Raw genomic sequence first — 19,588 nt, 5'->3', positions numbered from 1 at the left:
ATAGTAGGGGTTATTAGGCTGGATGGAGTGAGAAATGAGGAGGTGAGAAGGAGAGCAGGGGTGGAAAAGGAGTTGGGAGATGGGGTAGATGAAAGTACTAGGATGGTTTTGATGCATGGAAAGGACGAGTGAAAAAAGATTAGTAAATGAAGTCTGGAAGGTAGAGATGGATGGAGTGAACAGGCGGGGGCAACTGAGGCTGAGATGGATGGGGTAAAAGGGGTGTTGAGGAAGGAAGGGAAAAGACAGAAGAAAGGGGAGAGTGGAGAAGGGTTGTGTATGGATGATGCTTTTTTTTCTGCACAAGGGGATGAAGGGGGGGAGAAGTCACCAATTAAATGAAATGGCCTTGCTGTGTCTTGCTGCAATGCTTCTGACCCAGATCAATGATCAAGATGGAGGGATGACCCAACATCCATGAGGAGCCAAGAAAAGATGGAGGGAGTAGGAGCGGAGTGGGTGGGAATGAAATGGATGAGGATGGAATTATGCCTTTTGACCTTGGCTACCTCCCTTATAAGTGGGAAAAAAGATTACAAAGGATTAAAAAGGCAGAGCAGGCCAACAGGAGACCTTTTGGTCCATAACTAGTTCGGATGCAAAAAAAAAATATATAATAATGATAAAAAAAATAAAATAAGATAAAATAAAAATTATAATAATATAAATATAGTGAGTCCTCATTATATGGTACATATGCGTTCCTGAAAACCTTACCGCAAATTTAAATTACTGTATACTGAACCCAAGTTTTGACTTATGGCAGACGTACCTTCACCTTCTCCCAGCTCTTTCCTCTTCAAAATATCTAATTTTACCTCCAAAACACGAGTGGATACCGTATCTGTGAATTTTTCTTACCGTAAATAGAAATGAGGGTAGTAATTACCAAATACCGTAACTGTGAATTTACCGGATAAAGCATTACCGTATAAGGAGGACTCACTGTAATAAATAAAATAATTAAATGCATAGGTATAGTTGGATAATAATCAAACATGTAAATACAGTCGAACCTCGAAAGCCCGGACTAATTGGGGGAAAGGGTGGTCCGGTCATGCCAAAAGTCCGGTCATCGAAAATATCGCCCTAACACCCGTAGATTTCCATTCCGGTATACGTATAGGTAATGTATGATATGGCATAGAAACACATAAGAATAATACTCTAACACTGTAATAATAACAATACTGTAATAATAATGCTATAATACTAATAATTCTGTAATAACAACTGTAATACAGGCATGTAAATGTACTGTATATACAGTGTACTGTACTCTATTTTTTATTCCGTACACTGTAAATATCGGAAGGTATGCATGCGGGACAGTGGCGGCAGCCAGGGTTGCCGCGTTTTCTACACTGCCATGTAGAATGGGAGTGTTGCCATACCGGAGCATACATTTTTCTCGGGCGTGTGCAGACATTCATAGCAAGATATACTTGTCAAACTTTGACAAAATACTGGTTCTAGTTTTTTCTTATTCTTGAATGTATGTAAGGCCCCCATGCCCTAACATATTCAGTAAGATATAATTTTTTTTATATTATTATCGCTAAAAGAAAGCCGAAACTTTAGCGTAGAATTTTTTTCTACATGGTAAAAACATATCTTTTGGGGTATAATATTTTATAAGTAACACAATTACCAATAAAAGTAATTTTGATGTACCATTTATTATTTGATAACTGGTTCTATGATTTTTAAACAAAAGTTTGAGTTTTTGAATGTTTTTAACAGCCCGCTGATATGTAGAAAAAAAATTCCTCATGTCCTTGTGCAGTTGCCACATGCCGCTATTTTACTACGTTTTGGTACAAAATTCTATGAAATGGTAGCCCTAGTGGCGGCTTGACTGGGCAGGGTTTGAGTACACATGTACGGCCGTCGCTGCCACCTACCGGACAAATAGGGAACTTTGCTTGAAAAGTCGGCCCTTTGTTCATTTTGACCGGTCATATGAGGGTCCAGGCTTTCGAGGTTCGACTATAGTAAATAATAATAAATTGGCAGATAAATAATAATTAATGGAAATCAAGCAAATAATAAACAGACAAACAATAACAAACAAATAATATAAAATAAATGTGTATACATTGTGACAAATGTGAATAGGAGGTAAAGGGAACATGGGTTGAGTTAAATACTTTTATTCCTGACTAGTTTTGAATGAGTGGCTTCTTCAGAGAAGAAGCCACTCAGGCGAAACTAGTCAGGAATAAAAGTATTTCCCTCAGCCTGTGTTCCCTTTACCTCCTATCCACATAAAATAAATGGCAGTCATTACACCATCTTGCTTAGATGTTTATCTAAATGAATCTTAAAGCTTCGAACTGAACTACATTGCACTGCCTCTGCAGGAAGTCTATTCCATTAATCAACTGCATGACTGGCAAAGTTGTTTCTACCCACTTCCAAATTAAATCTATTTCCTGACAGTTTGAGACCATTATTTCTCATTCAGTGTAAAAATTCACATATCTGTAAAATAGTTTACGTTGATCTTTGCATTTTGCTATTATATCTTTTTCATAGTTTCTTTTTTCCTCTCTTCGTATGTCTACGTATTCAGTTCTCAGTTTAACCCCTTCCATACGGTGCCGCACAAGTAGGCATCATGGGGAGCGAGTGTATTCGCGAGGCTGCCATATCGGCGTCTTGATTATATTTATTGTAGTCGCCCCTCCATAATGACATTCTTTCTAATTCTTTTGTAATCGTATTTTCTATGGTTATCAAAATTCACGGGTGAAGAGAGAACGATCAATATAAGCGGTGACTATATTTTATGATGCGAGTATTATTACGACACGTCGTACGGCTGGCATTGGCTGCTGCCACCGAGATCTAAGTCCATGACGCCTACGTGTGCGGCACCGTATGGAAGGGGTTAATGTATGTTTGCCATTTAGCCTTTTTTTGGCTCTTCCATCTTTTCCAAGCTTTGTCTCTTCTATCTTTGTCTCTTTTATCTTTGTGGGCTCTTTTACATGCTGAACTAAGTAATTGTCACCAAGAAAATCTATCAAGTGACTACTTATATGGCCATGTTCAAGGGTCATCCAATCAATGTCAGTAAAATTGAAATCACCCATTATCAATAAGTCCTGGTTACAAAACCTAGACAGTTCTTGAAACAACAGTTTATCATCTGCTAATGATAATTTTTTTGGCCTATATATTACATCTACATTCATTTTTTGTCCATTTGTTTGGGTTAATTCTACCCACAAACTATCATATGTATCTTGTTTTACTTTCTCTAAAACACAGGCATGAACATTGTTTTTAATGTACAAGAGAAGACCCCCACCTTTCTTGTGGTTTCTGTTCTGATGAAAGTGTTTAAATCCAGCAATATTAAATCCAGTTTCAAACTCTTTACCATTTAACCATGCTATGAGCATTAAAGTACATGGTATTAAGAAACTCATGATTATTTCTTTTTGAAACATTTTGTATTTCAACATCATACCTTACATTATGATTTTGTTCTTTATTGACACATTGCTCTATATTAAGATTTGGTCCTTCATTGACATTCAATGCCTCATGGACATTTGCCCCATCACAGAGATCTGGTCCCTCATGATCATTCTATCTCCTATGTACACTTTTCCCCCCTATGTCACCGCATTCCACACCAGCCACCTGTTGTTTACTGACATTCTGTCCAGCATCCCTTCCTAAAATTATATACTGTCCTCCACTGACATTATATCCTACCATGATATTTTGTCCTCCACTATCACAAATTCCTAAAAAAGTAAAGGCATAAGAGGGTCTGGGAGTTTTCTAACCAGTACCCTAAGGTTTGGGTCTTTTAATGTGCATGGATGTGGTACAGATGAGAGTAAAAGGGAAGAGATAGGCAGTATGTTTGTGAGGAGAAAGATGGATGTGCTGGCTTTGAGTGAAACTAAAATGAAAGGAAGAGGCGAGTGTGAGTTTGGGAGTGTAGTTGGGAGGTTCTCAGGAGTGAAGAGGGGATGAGGGAGAGAAGGGGTGGCTATACTAGTAAGTGAAGAGATAGGTAAGCATGTAGTGGAGTGGAAGGAGGTTTCTTCAAGGTTGATGTGGATGAAGGTGAAGCTGGGAAGGGAGATGTGGGTTTTTGTAAGTGCGTATGGGCCTGGTAGTGAGAAGAGCATAGAGGAAAGGGAGGCTTTTTGGGTAGATTTAAATGAGTGCATAGGGGGATTAGGGAGAAATGTCAATGTAGTTGAATTGGGAGACCTTAATGCTAGGGTAGGAAACAAACCAATAGACAGAGTGATTGGGAAGTATGGAGTTCCAGGTAAAAATTGTAGTGGAGAATTGATGGTAGAGATGTATCTTGAGAGTTGATGATAGCAAATAGTGTTTAGAAAGAAAGTCAAGCATAAATACACATGGGAGAGAGTGGTGGAGGGAAGTGTGGCAGATAGAGCGTTAATGGACTATATAGTGGTGACCAGGGGAGAGAGTGGGGGAATATCGGATCATTTTCTGGAAGGTAAATTGAGTAGAGAATACGTGGAGAAAGAGGAAAATGGCAGAAGGTAGGGAGGTACTCGGAGTGAACTGCTTAAATGAGAAAGAAAAGGAGAGGGAGTATAAAAAGAAGCTGAGAGAGGAGTGGGAGGGAGTGAAGGATAGATTAGAACTAGGAGTGGAGGAGGAATGGGGATGATTGAAGGAGGGAATCATAAGGTGTGCAAAGATGTTGTGTGGAACAAGGAGGGTGGGAGGAAATAGAAGGAAGGGTAGTGAGTGGTGGGATGAGAAAGCAAAGAAGGATGTAGAAGAGAAGCAAGCTTTCATAGATTGACTACAAAATAGGACGAGGGAATCGTATGAGAGGTACGAAGTAAAGAGAAGGGAAGTTAAGCATAAGATAAAGGAAGCAAAGAGGAGAGCAGATGTGAGATGGGGTAAGAGTATGACAAAAAAAATTGAAAGTAATAAAAAGATGTTTTGGAAGGAAATAAAGAGAGGAAGGGGAGGTGAATCAAGTAAAGAAGAAAAGGTAAAAGGTGGAGATGGAGAGATGATAATGGAAGAGAAAGCAGAGAGAAGGTGGGCAGAGTATTTTAGGAAGTTGCTAAATATGAAGGAGGATAGCGAGGGAAAGGTAGTTGCAGTGGGAAGCGCTAAGAAAATGAGAATGATGAGTGAGGAAAATGGAGGAGAAACAGGGAAAGATGAAGTGAAAGCAGCTGTTAAGATGATAAGAGCAGGTAAGGCACCTGGGTTGGATGGATGCCATGCAGAATGTCTAAAGAAAGGAGATACAGTTATGGTGGACTGGCTGGTAAGGTTATTTAATGTTTGTTTAAGAAGTGCCAAGATAAGAGGGAGGGAGGAGGTGGAGGGGAGTGGAATATATAGGAAATAGAATGGGTGGGAGCGGTTTCTTTACCTTTTTCATTTTGGCTACCCCCCATGTAGGGGGAAAAAGCCTTTGGTATATGTATGTATGTATGTTTAAGAGAGGGTAGAATGTTGGAGGACTGGAGGAGTGCCTGTATCGTTCCGCTTTACAAGGGAAAGGGGAACAAGTGTGAGTGTAGTAGTTTCAGAGGGATCAGCTTGAGTGTAGTTGGGAAGGCTTATGGGAGGGTCTTGATTAAGATGATTAGGAGAGGATCAGAGGGAGTAATTGGTGAGGAAGAGTGTGGTTTTAGGACAGGCAGGGGTTGTGTAGATCAGATTTTTGTGGTAAAACAGATATGTGAAAAAGCTATAGGAAAAGGTAAGGATGTTTTTTGGGCTTTTATGGATTTGGAAAAGGCTTATGACAGGGTAGACAGGAAGGCACTGTGGGAGGTACTGCAGATATAAGGGATAGGAGGAAAGCTGTTAAGAGCAGTCAAGAGTTTTTATGAAAGTAGTAGAGCTTGTGTTAGGATTAGAAATGGAGAGCGAGTGGTTTGAGGTAAAGGTGGGACTTCATCAGAGATGTGTTATGTTGCCCTGGCTGTTCAATCTATGCATGGATGGGGTGGTGCGAGAGGTGAATGCAAGGGGGGTGGGTCAGGGGTTGGAGATGGTTAAAGAAAATGGAGAAAAGTGGGAAATGGGCCAGTTGTTTGCTGACGACACTGCACTTGTGGCAGGATCTGAGGAGGGATTGAGGAAGTTAGTGACAGAGTTTGAGAAGGTGTGTGAAAGAAGGAGGCTGAAGATAAATGTGGGCAAAAGTAAGGTGATGAGATGTACAAGGGGAGAGAGTGACAGCAGGCTGGGAGTGAGCATTTAGGGAGAGAGACTGGAGGAAGTGGATAGTTTTAGATACTTGGGTGTGAATGTGGCAGGAAAGGGAGTGGGGGTGGAGGTAGAATGTAGATTGAGAGAAGTGAGTAAATGCCTTGGTGGATTAAAAAGTGTAATGAGAAATAGACACCTGGGAATGGATGCTAAGAGGAGGTTATATGAAGGAGTCATTGTGCCGACAGCAATGTGCGAGGTGGAAGCATGGAACATAAGAGAGGAAGAGAGAAGGAGTTTGAATGTGTTTGCGATGAGATGTCTGAGAAGTATGATAAGGGTTATTAGGCTGGACAGAGTGAGAAATGAGGTGGTGAGGAGAACTGGGGTGGAAAGTGAGTTGGGAGATAGGGTTGATGAAAGAGTATTAGGATGGTTTGGACACATGGAAAGAATGAGTTAAGAAAGATTAGTAAAAGAGGTGTGGAAGGCAGAGGTGGAAGGTGTGAATATGAGGGGGCATCCTAGGATGAGATGGATGGATGGGGTAAAAGGGGCATTACAAAAGAGAGGAATGTCTGTTGAGGAAGGACGGGAGAGGACAGAATATGGGGGTGAATGGAGAGGGGTTGTGTGTGGATGGTGCTGTGATGCATGAGGGGGGAGTGGGTGGAGGATGGGGGGTAAGGAAGTATGTACGAGATATAATTTGACGCAGCCCAAAGGGATTTCCCCCTGTCTTCTCCTTTTCTGCATGAGGGGACAGATATGGGGGGTCGCTGAATTAATGAAGCAGCCTTGCTGTGGATGTGCTGTGTCTGGTGACACTTCTTCTGACCCAGGGCAGTGGACAAGATGCAGGGATGACCATCATCCAGGAGGTGCCAAGATGAGAGGGAGGAAGGTGGAGGGGAGTGGAATATGGAGGGGAGTGGAATATGTAGGGGATGGAATGGGTGGGAATGGTTTCTATGCCTTTTTCTTTTTGGCTACCCCCCCCCCCCTGTGTAAGGGGAAAAAATACTTTGGTATATGTAAATGTATGTACTATCATTGCATACCACTGTGATATTTTTCCCTTCACTATCATTATATCCCATCTTGATATTTTGTCCTCCACTATTGATACATCTCATAGTGATATTTTGTCCTTTGACATTACATACTAGTGTAATATTTCGTCCTCTACCAACATTATATCCTAAAATATTTTGTCCTACACTGACATATTGCTCTACATTATTACTATACCCTACTCTATTTTCCCCAATACACTCTATTTCCCCTTCCCTTTGAGTTCCTATCCCAAAAAAGGAACTAGTTCATTACAAACTCAGACAATAAGGTTTGTAAGAACATCTTTGCCTCTGCGAGTAAGGTGGATCCCATCAGAAGCATAAAGGTCATGACGCCTGGAAAAGAGATACCAAGGATCAAGAAAGTGGTATCCCAGTTGCATGCACAATCGTGATATCCTCTCATTGATCCCTATGGCTCTACTGTTCCAACACATGCCAGCATAGATCCTTGGAAGGATCCCACAGACTACGTGATGGCTCCCACGCTCCTTCATCTCCTGAAGAAGGACCTTGTAATTCCGAACAAGTTCCTCTGATCTCACCCTACCCACATTGTTACTTCCCGTATGAACAATCGTAACCATGTTCGTCCGCCTTTGCTCCCTGATGGTCTGGGTACAATCGGCGATCCCATGGCCCGGTTGACATACAAGTTTGCAACATCGTTTAGGCTTCTGCTGTAGGATGTCGTCATACCCTTGCACCACAGTCCCCCACCACCAAGAACTCCTGATTTTCAGCCACCTCATCCTTCAGCAGAGTAAAACAATTGGCTAGAGCCAGCAGTTGCTCTGCAGGGCACCCGCTCACCAAATGCAGGCTCAACAAACGGGACCCCACAGAGCCCCACTCGCTCATGGCAGTGTCAGAAGTAGAAGGGGTGGAATGCTCTCAGGGCTGCACACAGAGCACACTCTTGAGAAGACGAATTTCCTCCTCACACTTCCTGAGATGGTCCTCCAGGTTCACACAACATTTACAAACCATTCTGCTTATCCTTCGGCAATACAAACAACGAAGAGAAAATACAAAACAACAAAAGAAAATAAAAGCGGTTACTAAATAAACTAAATACACAAAGCTTACTCTGCTTACCTTATACTATTACTCCTACCTTTGGAGTACAGCAACAGACTACTGTTTTGATTCTAAATTACTAGAACACTACACTATCTTATACCTGTAACTGTATAGTGCTATACATATACAACTACAAAAACACAACACAATCACTTGTCACTATTCGAAGATATAAACTTCACAAAAAGTAATAAACTTAACCACTTCACTACGGGCCAAAATCTCGCGGGCAGCATTAGCTGCCAGACGTACGATGTTTCGTCATAATACTCGCATCATAAAAAATAGTCACCGCTTATATCAATCGTTCTATCTTTCACTCGTGAATTTTGATAACCATAGAAAATGTGATGAAGACAGTTTAGAGAGTATGTCATTATGCAGGGGCAACTAAAATAAATATAATCAAGACGCCGATATGGCAGCCTCGCGTATCCACTTGCTCCTCATGCCGCCTATGTAGGCGGCACCATATGGAAGGGGTTAAGAGGTATTCACTAGCTGGTGCCTCGGCAGAAGACGAGTTTTCAAGCTGAGGTCACTGAGCAGACTGAGCTGAGGTCACTGAGCAGACTGAGCTGAAGTCACTGAGCAGACTGAGCTGAGGTCACTGAGCAGACTGAGCTGAGGTCACTGAGCAGACTGAGCTGAGGTCACTGAGCAGACTGAGCTGAAGTCACTGAGCAGACTGAGCTGGAGTCACTGAGCAGACTGAGCTGAAGTCACTGAGCAGACTCAAGCTGAGGTCACTGAGCAGACTGAGCTGAGGTCACTGAGCAGACTGAGCTGAGGTCACTGAGCAGAGGTCACTGAGCAGACTCAAGCTGAGGTCAATGAGCAGACTCTAGCTGACGTCACTGAGCAGAGTGAGCTGAGGTCACTGAGCCCTTGGTTTATGTAAGAAAATTGTTCTGACTAATGCCAGATGGAAGTTATTGAAGTTTAACATTCTTCTCATCCCTATAACAACCCTTCTTGACATGAAAACAACAAAGCAAACTTACACAAGATATGTTCCTCTAGTGTTAATTTGATGCATCAAGTCATATTTCTTCATTGGGGTGGCAAGTGTACCAGTAAGGCTAATTGCACTTGCATTGTTGATGACAATATCAATACCACCAAACTGCTTCACAGCAGTGTCCACTGCTGAGGCAATTGAGCTTTCATCTCGTACATCAACAACACATGGAAGAGCCTTCCCTCCAACAGCTTCAACTGTCAAAATAACAAAAAGGTTCAATGGTCTTAATTTCAAAATATACAAAATTAAACTGTTCACTACAGTCATGTGTTCATTCCTAAAGTTCCTTTGTCAAATTAATTACAAAAATCTACAATAAATGACATAGAAGGTGAGAAGCCTATGCCAGGATGTGGGTAGCTGTAACCGAAGCCATCATCTTTGCCCAATGCACTTGGACTGTTGGAGCAGGTAACAGTTCTTGTTAGGAATCAGAAAGTGTGGGATTTGAACCCACAATTAAGCGAGTTCAAGACCAGCACACTTTTGATCACACCATCAGCACTCCAGGGCTTATAAGGATTCAGTTCTAACTGGGCCAAAGAAAACTCCATGAAAGATATGGCACTTTTTACACCCTTCCATCTCTACCCACTTCTTCTTCTTCTTGAGTGGAGGTGGGCTCATGGTAATGCACATGAACAGGCAGAGCAATGGCAAGGCCTGCTCTATGTAGGGCACCACCACAAAAGCAAACATGGCCTACAGCATAAGTGAGAAATGCAGTGCACACACAATGTTTACACTGTAATGATAAAGCAGGAACTGATCCTAGGTAGTGGCCAACGTTTGAAAATGTTAGTAGGTGGGTGATTTATAGCTATGACTGGAAGTCTCAAGCCACAGGCAATCTGAGATTACTACATTTGAGGGGTCCCACAACTGGGGAAGTTAGTTAAGGCCACTTTTTATGGGTAAAATTCTAATGATATCAGTAAAAATATTATATATATATATAGGAGATTACTGATACAGCATATGCAGGAGGCATTACTGCAATTGTATTATAAACACATATTCCCTTTACCTTTTATGTATTCAAAAAATATAAATTTACTTTATATTAACTCCAAACTTCTAATCATCAATGCATGTTTTATACACTGTCCTAATCTTACTGAAATACAAAGCACACATACTCTCTTCAGCAGCAGTGAAAATGGTGCCTGGGAGCTTGGGGTGTGGATCAGCTGTTTTGGCTGCAATAACAATATTGGCGCCATCCTGAGCAGCCTTAAGGGCAATGGCCTTCCCAATACCTCGGCTAGCTCCTGTGATGAACAGCGTCCTCCCTGCAAGTTTCCTGAAAGCAATTTGTAATTTTCACCTCTGTTCTTGACCAACCAAGGCTGCTTCAACTTTCATCATCTAGAATAGTTCAGGGCATATGTGCTGGTCCAAATACATTGGGGATTAAGGTGCTTCATTATCATTTATTTGGATTAACATAAAGCAACAAAACATAAAACTTGTATAAACAATACATCTGATCAGGTGCTCTAGGCCCTTTTGACTAAATGCTGGAAACTACCAGTTATCTAGTACTTCCAAAAACTATAACAATATACAACATGTACAATGTAGCAGATCAGAAATTAAAGTAACAGTATGAAAATCAAAAGTTGCATAAAACTAAGAACTGTCACATTTTTCAAAAATATAATTTACATTCAGAGACTCATTTAGACATCATTCAGTATTTTCAAGTTGTATGGTACCATTCAGGCTGGATTTAGACAATTGATTTGAGAGTCTACATCTGCAAGTCCTACAAAAGCCTACTACACAACCTCCCATTCTCTGATCTCCACATTCTAAAACAACTCTGTCCTACATTGCACTAGCCCACCACATCATTTTATAATCCCATGATCCCACCACATAAACTCTCATTCTCTCCAGTCCCCTCCATTCTAAAATACAGCCCCCAATATATATATATATATATATATACAGTATACCCTCAAATTATTCGCGGTTCACCATTCGCGGCTTTTGCTCTCAAAGTGTTTTTTTTCATAATTTCGGCAATTTCGTGAATTTCTTAGGCAATTTTTTAGCAGAAAAATGTTCACATTCACCCTAACTGGTAAACAATTTTTAAATAACAATGTCTGTTAATATAAAAAAAAAAAAAATTAGAAAAGAGATGATACAGTATAACTGGTAAATAATTTTAGAATAACAATGTCAGTAAATATAAAATAAAAAATTAGAAAAGAGAGATGATACAGTATAACTGGTAAATAACTTTAGAATAACAATGTCAGTAAATAAAAAATCACAAAAGAGAGACGATACAGCATAACTGGTAAATAATTTTAAAATAACAATGTCAGTTACAAGCTTTCGTTTCTCCTTCCTGCTGATTGGCTGCAGACGACATGACATCACAAGCATCTTCATGCACGAGAGGCTAAACAGCTCTCTCTCTCAGTTGTGCACAGGTTTTCAAAGTGATTGTTTGAATTCAAGTTTTTGGTGTGTTATATGTAATTATACTGTACCCCTGTATTATTTACACCCTATAAGTGATTGTTTGAATTGTGAATTTAAGTTTTTGGTGTGTTACATATACATAATTACTGTACCCCTGTATTATTTACACCCTATAATGCCACCAAAACACCCTGCATCTTCTCCAGCTTCTGGAAAGGAACCTAAGCACCAGAAAAAGGTTATGATTCTGCATGAGAAGGTAGAACTGGCACAGTTAATTGGGGGTGATGGCTTTGATGATGTAACTCACAAGGAGTTCAATGAACTCATTGATACCCACTCTCAGCCTCTGACAGATGAAGATTTGGCAGAGCTGATGAAGTCTGCAGAAGAAGAAGAAACAGAAGACCAGGAAGACCCATTACAAGAGGAAGAGGATGAGGATCTGACTCTGGAACAGTTGGCTGAACTCATGCAAACAGCAAAGGAACTGCAAGAGAAAGCTAAATCATGGGACCCTTACATGGTTCATTCACTACAGTTCTCAAATGCAATTGATTCATCCATGTTAACATACAAAACCCTTTTCACCACTATGAAAAAACAACGAAGCCAGATGCCAATAACTATGTTCCTAATGAAGGTCAAGAAAAGTAACCAAGCCACACCTGAAGAAAATACTACACCACCTCCTGGTTCTCCTGAAGAAACAACACCTCCTCCTGAAGAAACAAAACCTCCTCCTGAAGTGCCTGAAGAGGAGGAATTGCCTGAACTGCTGTAAAGCAGCAGTTAAGCTGTGCCATACATCAGTGTCACCATAATTATCCTCATTGTATGGTGCAGCAAATTTCATCATCATAATCATTCATTATTGGCGAGTACAATAAAATTAAAATGTTCAACAGACCATCAATCATCCCCCTTACACATAACCACACAGGAAACAGAAAAAGAAGAAAAAAAGTAACCTATACATATGACATTTCAGGATTAAACGAATTAAACAATTATCTGGCAGAAGAAAAACCAGATATAATGGGAATTGTGGAGACAAATTAAAAGGTCCACTACCATGAAATAGTATTGGACAAGGTGTATATAATCACTGGATTAAAAATAGAGAGGAAAAACAGGGAGGACGAGTCATGTTTTTTACTAAAAAAGGTTTGAATGTGACAAAGATTACAGAAGGAAATAATAATGTGTAGTTGATTATGATAAAAGTTGAAAATAGTGACATGAAAAGTAGAAGATTTGTAGTGATAAATGTGCCCCTGAAAACACATTATTGGAAAGAGTGACCATTCCAAAATGTTGGAAGACACAAGGCCTACATTAAATGAAATAATGAAAGGAGGAAACTTAGTAATTATGGGTGACTTTAACTCTAAAGAAATATGTTGATAGATGACAATGAAAGGTGGAGAGGACCCTTGGGGAAACATACTACTGGATATAACCATTGAATACATAATGACTCAATGTGTAAAAGAGAATACGAGATATAGAAATAATGAATGTCACAACTAAAATTATTATTTATGTCTGAGCCTGAAATTGTGGATAAAATAGAATACAAGATACCAACTGGGAAGAGTGACCACATACTACTTGAGCTCGAATTATTAATAAAAGAGGAAATAAATTTGGGAAGAAATGAGAAACACAGAAAAGGAAGACTGATGTATAACAAAATGGATTCTGAGAAACTCAGAAAATTTTCAAAAAGTGAGCCAGGAAAACTTCTTTAATGAAGAAACACAGTTGAAAGAGAAATGGATGATATTAAAAGAAATTTATAATGGAGTGGATTGTAACCATAATCTCACAGATTACAACACAATGGAAAACTACACAGCAACACACATACGAATATACATACACACACACCACCAACCTCTTCCTTCACTTGACCAAACCGTGAAGAACCCCTGATTCCTAAGAACACCTTTTACCCATATCCAATATACTATGTAACCTATATTAATAACCATAATATATCTATGAGCAGAAAGAACTAAACATTCTAACCATTGTAAAATAAAATAGTATCCAAGACTTATATCACTGTAATAAATGTAATGATATTAGATACCGTGCACCATTCATTATTGCTGATGCAAGAAATTTGGAGATGTACACCACCCGAGAGAGGCGACAGCCGTCAGTCTTTTGAGGTGGTAGGAAAGCAGACAAGGAAGGTCTGCCAGAGGAATCATTTTCGAAATAGACTTCTCGATAAGTCTTTGGGATTTTGATTTTCCCCACCTACGGCTAGAACATTTACAGGATAGATATGTACCATAACAAAAACAGGAAAAGCTATACATGTGCTAGTACAACAAAAAATGTAGCGAGGCAAAAGATGGAAGAAAGAGACAAAGCTTGGAAAAGATGGAAAAAAAAAAAAAAAAAAAAAAAAAAAAAAGGAAAATATATCAAACTAAGAAATGATTATGTAAAAATATGCAGGGAAGAAAAACGAAACCATGAAAAAGACATAATAGACAAATGTAAGGATCAACCTAAATTATTCTGCATATATGTAAATAAAAAAATAAACTGGAAATAGTGAAACATCAAGGGAATATGAAACATACAGATGTAAAAATGGCTGAAATTATGAACAAATATTTCAAATCTGTATTCACAAATGAAAATAGACACAGTTGGGATAAAGGAGGGGGATAAAAGATCCCCCCAATAAAAGAAATAATTGTGACACAGAAAGAAATAAGGGACCAAATAATGAGCCTTGATGTCAGAAAATCACATGGCCCAGACAGAATTGCAAACTGGATACTAAAAAAATGTATGGATGAACTAACAGACAAAATATATGACAATAGATTGCTCACTCAGCAGAGGAAAGGTACCACAAGACTGGAAAAATGCCAATATTGTGCCAATTATATAAAGGGGGAGACAAGGAAGACTCAACAAACTATAGACTGGTCTCCCTTACAAGTACAATAGCTAAAATTTGTGAAAAAGTAATCAAAAGTAGGTCTAAACATCTGGAAGAGAACAATATCCTAAATCCAAAACAGTTCAGTTTTGGGCAGGGAAGATCATGTACCACACACTTGATTCGTTTTTATTCAAGGTTAATAGATATAATGCAAGAAAGGGACAGATGGGCAGACAGTGCCTTCCTGGATTTACAAGAGGTGTTTGATAAAGTACCACACAAAAAACTATTAAGAAAACTTGAAACAACAGGTGTACAAGGAAAATTACTGAAATGGATGAAGATTTCTTGCATGGGAGAAAAATGAGTGGTGCTCAGAGATTAAAAAAAAAACAACCTGGGAAGAAATGATAAGTGGAGTCCCTCAGAGTTCAGTATTGGCTCCGATGTTTGCTATATATATAAATGGGAATAAACTTCAACATTAAGAAACATAGTATAATGGAGTTTGGAAAAAGTGGGAAAATCACGATAATATAGAATTGGTACTAAGGAAGTAAAGATAGTTCCGAAAAGGACCTAGGAGTAATTACCACTAAAGACATGTCCCCAGACAAGTATATAAACAAAATAGTCGGGAAAAACATACAATTTACTATGATCAATAAAGGTGCCTTTTAGCTATTTGGATGAAGTAATGGTAAAAAAAAATAGTAGTCACACTAATAAGACCAAGATTGGAGTATGCTGCAACACTGTGGACACCTAATACAAAAAAGAATACAAGGAAATTAGAAAGAATCCAAAAAGCAATGACAAAGATGGCCCCAACACTTTCAAAATTGACATACAAACAAAGATTGGTTAAACTGGAACTACCAACCCTGGAACAAAGAGAAAGAGGAGATTTAGTAGCCATTTATAGAATCATGAAAGGCATGGTCTTTGACAGAGAAGACTTATTAAAGTGGGATAAAAGAAAAACAAGGAGACATGAAAAGAAACTCAAAAATGATAGTTGTAGAAGAGATCTGAGAAAGAACAGTTTTCCACATTGAGTGGTACAAACTAGATGTTGTGAGATACAAAGACGAGTCACTACGAGCATAGCTCCCCTTCCCATTTAATACAACTAGGTAAATACACCTTCATCAAAAATACACTGTCCCTTCCAAAACCAAACTTGACTATGCCCCATAGTCACCAAAAGACCCCTGATGACAGTGACCCACTCCTTCTCCATCAACCTCCACTAAAACAGCCCATATCAACAATTGTATCCTACAAACCCAAACACTCATGCACTTAATCCTATTATAAAATTGCCAAGAATCCCATCCCAAATTGGGAAAAACTTTCTCTCTTTCCTCAAACAACTTGATCCTGGCTGTGTCTGACTACAACTAAGTACATACACTCCTAAGTCCTGTGGGAGCAGGTGACTGGGAGCATGAAATTCTTTATTTTTATGGGGTTACTATTACTTTTTTCAAATAAAAATCTGGAATACAACTTGCATTAATTTCTGCACAATAAATTGAGTCTGCAAATTTCAGTATGCACATATTTTTCTAAACCAAGATATAGGGACATGTGTTAATTTCAGCACAAAAATAAGAATTTATAACTTTTCAAGTATGCACACGAATATCCCTGTGCTCTCCATACAATCAACAAGGAGGGGTCTTCCAAGAAAGCATCCTCAACATCCTTCTCTTAACCATAGCAATCAATTGAGCCATTTATGTATTGAACGCTATATCTATCTACTAAATATTACATTCCCAAATTACATACATACATACAATAAACTGGATGCAGATGCGGAGAGATACGAAAATGGGTCACTATGAGCATAACTCTCATCCCGTAAAATACAACTAGGTACCGGTAAATACAAAGTCTTTTTCCCTTTTACAAGGAAGGTAGCCAAAAAACAAAGGCATAAAATCCACTCTCACCCATTTCATCCCCACATTCTTCACTCCCATCCACCCCCTTCCCTCCCTCTTATCTTGGCTCCTCCAATTACAACGCTTCAAAATCACATGCCCACCTTCCTTTACTGCCATAAATTTAATTCTATTCTAAATTCATGTGTTGTCTTTTGCTCCACTCAAGTACATGCTTAGTACACATCAAACAAATTCTTTACATATAACCCTCTCAAACTCATAATTCTTGAACACTCTCTTAAACATGGGAATTAAACAATAACTGTATTTGTTCGAGTAATTTCCATTAATCTTTAAGTACCAGAAGAAAGACATTCATACAAACTAAACCAAAAATTACAAAACAAGTATAGTGCTCATCACGGCATTATGCCAGCCACCCCACACACACTTACCAAAACACAAACACGTACCATAAAAATATATTTGCACAGTTGCCAAGGTTCTAATACTTGGTGCTGCCTCCCTTACACTTCACCACTTCTCTCAGCCATTTAGGAAGACTCCACACAAATTCCTGAGGGTCTGGGGATGTATATTAATCCATGCTGTATGTACAGCAGACTCGAGCTGTGGAATAGTTCTAATATCCTTGCCCATCAAACTTCGCTTCACTATTGACGACAGGTTTTCAATAAGGTTATGGTCAGGGGAATTGCCTGGCCAGTCATTAAAGATGCTCACATCACAGTCTTTAAGCCACTCAACTACAGATCAGGTGTGACACGGTGTACCATCCTGTATAAATACTGTACCCCATACTTGTCAAATGCGTCAGGTAAATTATCACACACCTCCAGATAATCATATTGGTTCATATACTGGTTTTTGGGGAGCACTACGAGTTCACCAACACTCTGAGTAGTGAAACACCCCCAAACCATGAGCGAGTCTGGGTATTTGGTCCCACAGGTGTACTGTGGGTCTAGTGGGTTATCTCTGGCCCGGTACACATGTCTGCCATGGTTACAGGTGACAGTGAAGGTGGCTTCGTCCCTCCATGAGGAGTCCAACTACGATATTTAAGAGCAAAATCCAGCCTGTTTCTTCTGCTGTTTGGTAAGGATGGGTTTCTTAATTTGCCAATAGCTACTGTAGCCCAGCTCAGCCATCTGCCTATTGACTGTTCTTATGGAAACCTCAGAAAGCAGACGTGTTTTCTTTTTCTTTTTTATGTTCTAGCAGTTAACCCCTTCCATACGGTGCCGCACACGTAGGCGTCATGGGGAGCGAGTGTATTCGCGAGGCTGCCATATCGGCGTCTTGATTATATTTATTGTAGTTGCCCCTCCATAATGACATTCTTTCTAATTCTTTTGTAATCGCATTTTCTATGGTTATCAAAATTCACGGGTGAAGAGAGAACGATCGATATAAGCGGTGACTATATTTTATGATGCGAGTATTATTACGACACGTCGTACGGCTGGCATTGGCTGCTGCCACCGAGATCTAAGTCCATGACGCCTACGTGTGTGGCACCGTATGGAAGGGGTTAAGGTAATTTTACTCTCTAGCTGTTTCTTTGGGCACTCAAAGTACATATGGATGTCTTCTTTGAAAGGCCAGCCTGAGGTTTAGCAGACAGTAACTTGACACTACCATTGGCCTTGAAATGCTTCACATAGTTTCTCACAGATTGCTCACTCACACCAACATTTACAACTTTTTCTCTTATCTGGAGTCCATCTTTGTGAAGCCCTACGATCTGAGCTATATTTTCAGGCATTAATGACTTCTTTTTACCCATAGTCACCAAGGTATAGCCCAGAAACCAAAGGAAACCTAGACAAAAGATGGGGCAAACGAGAGAACAAAGACATAACACTTCCTCTCATCACGGTAGCCACTGAGTCAGTATGTGGTGTTTGTTGGGAAGCAGTAATGTCATGCTAATGGCTGGTACCCGGCATAATGCCATGATGGAAAAAGACCTCTCTGTATGGTAAGACATTGATTTTTGTCATGGCATTATGCTGCAGCGCTCACCTGGCATAATGCCGTGATGAGCACTGTATTTCACTGCAAAACATATTCACATTTATAAAAATAAAAAATAAATGGCTTTAAGTAAATCTTATCACTGGCAAAAAAAGAAAAATAATTAGTTTTCTTAAATTGGAGCAAACACTACACTTACCCTGTGTTTTCTATCATGATCTTATCTTTGTCACACACTGTTGAGACTACAAGACTTATGGAGAGATAAGATTGTAAAGGCTGTTGGAGGGTGTAACAGGGGAGAGGAAAGGGAAGGTGAGGAAGGAAAGTACAGATTAATACTTTACTTCATAAGAATGAAAATGTAATAATTATAAAATACATATGCTCCCATTCTGAAATATTCAATTGCAAATGAAAATGCAGAAAATATTCATAAATAATAGTTCTTAAATGATAACTACCCTACCTGAATAATGAGACCTGTATATCGTGTGGGCTGATGACAGGTAACTCCAAGTGGTGGTCAAATGGTGGATGTCAGACTATCACCCTACCACCCATCTTCAAAACCCAGCACCCTCCCACAAACATTTAGAGGTGAAGCCCCAAAGAACTGACACTTGAGCTTCAGGTAAGCCAAGATTTTTATCAACTCTGACTATATTTCCTCTATCTTTTCACAAAGGAGAGCTGACAATTGGTGACTTCTCCCACCTAACATTATAAGCAGGTGACAAAGAAACAGTATTACAATAATACCAGACAAGTAAGAGCCCAATATTTCTTTCCAGAGAAATTTATGAGAGGGCCTAAAGACCAATGCCACCCACTTTGGGGCTGCAGGTTTCCAGGAAGAGGAAAACCATAATTTGGGAACAACCCTACGGGAACGAGAAGATAAGAGAATTCTGGTGGCTCAATTTAAAACAAACATGATTTTATATATATTTTCTTTATTATT

General features: G+C 39.4%; 1 protein-coding gene across 1 annotated transcript in view; it reads right to left on the bottom strand.

Annotated features, from left to right (window-relative positions):
- The window catches only part of LOC143017983 (hydroxysteroid dehydrogenase-like protein 2), a 32,651-nt gene extending 13,755 nt beyond the window's left edge, over positions 1-18,896 (bottom strand). The window contains exons 1-3 of the mRNA XM_076173022.1: positions 18,824-18,896; positions 10,515-10,678; positions 9,356-9,569 (exon numbers count right to left, since the gene is read on the bottom strand). Of these exons, the coding sequence (XP_076029137.1) occupies positions 9,356-9,569; positions 10,515-10,678; positions 18,824-18,840 (395 nt within the window). The 5' untranslated portion in view covers positions 18,841-18,896. The remainder of the gene's footprint in view (positions 1-9,355; positions 9,570-10,514; positions 10,679-18,823) is intronic.
- Between the last annotated feature and the right edge of the window lie 692 nt (positions 18,897-19,588).

This window comes from Oratosquilla oratoria, chromosome 33, assembly GCF_046742065.1.
Source record: "Oratosquilla oratoria isolate Oo_2021 chromosome 33, ASM4674206v1, whole genome shotgun sequence".
NCBI classification, from domain to species: domain Eukaryota; kingdom Metazoa; phylum Arthropoda; class Malacostraca; order Stomatopoda; family Squillidae; genus Oratosquilla; species Oratosquilla oratoria.
This window is presented reverse-complemented; position numbering and strand designations above follow the sequence as displayed.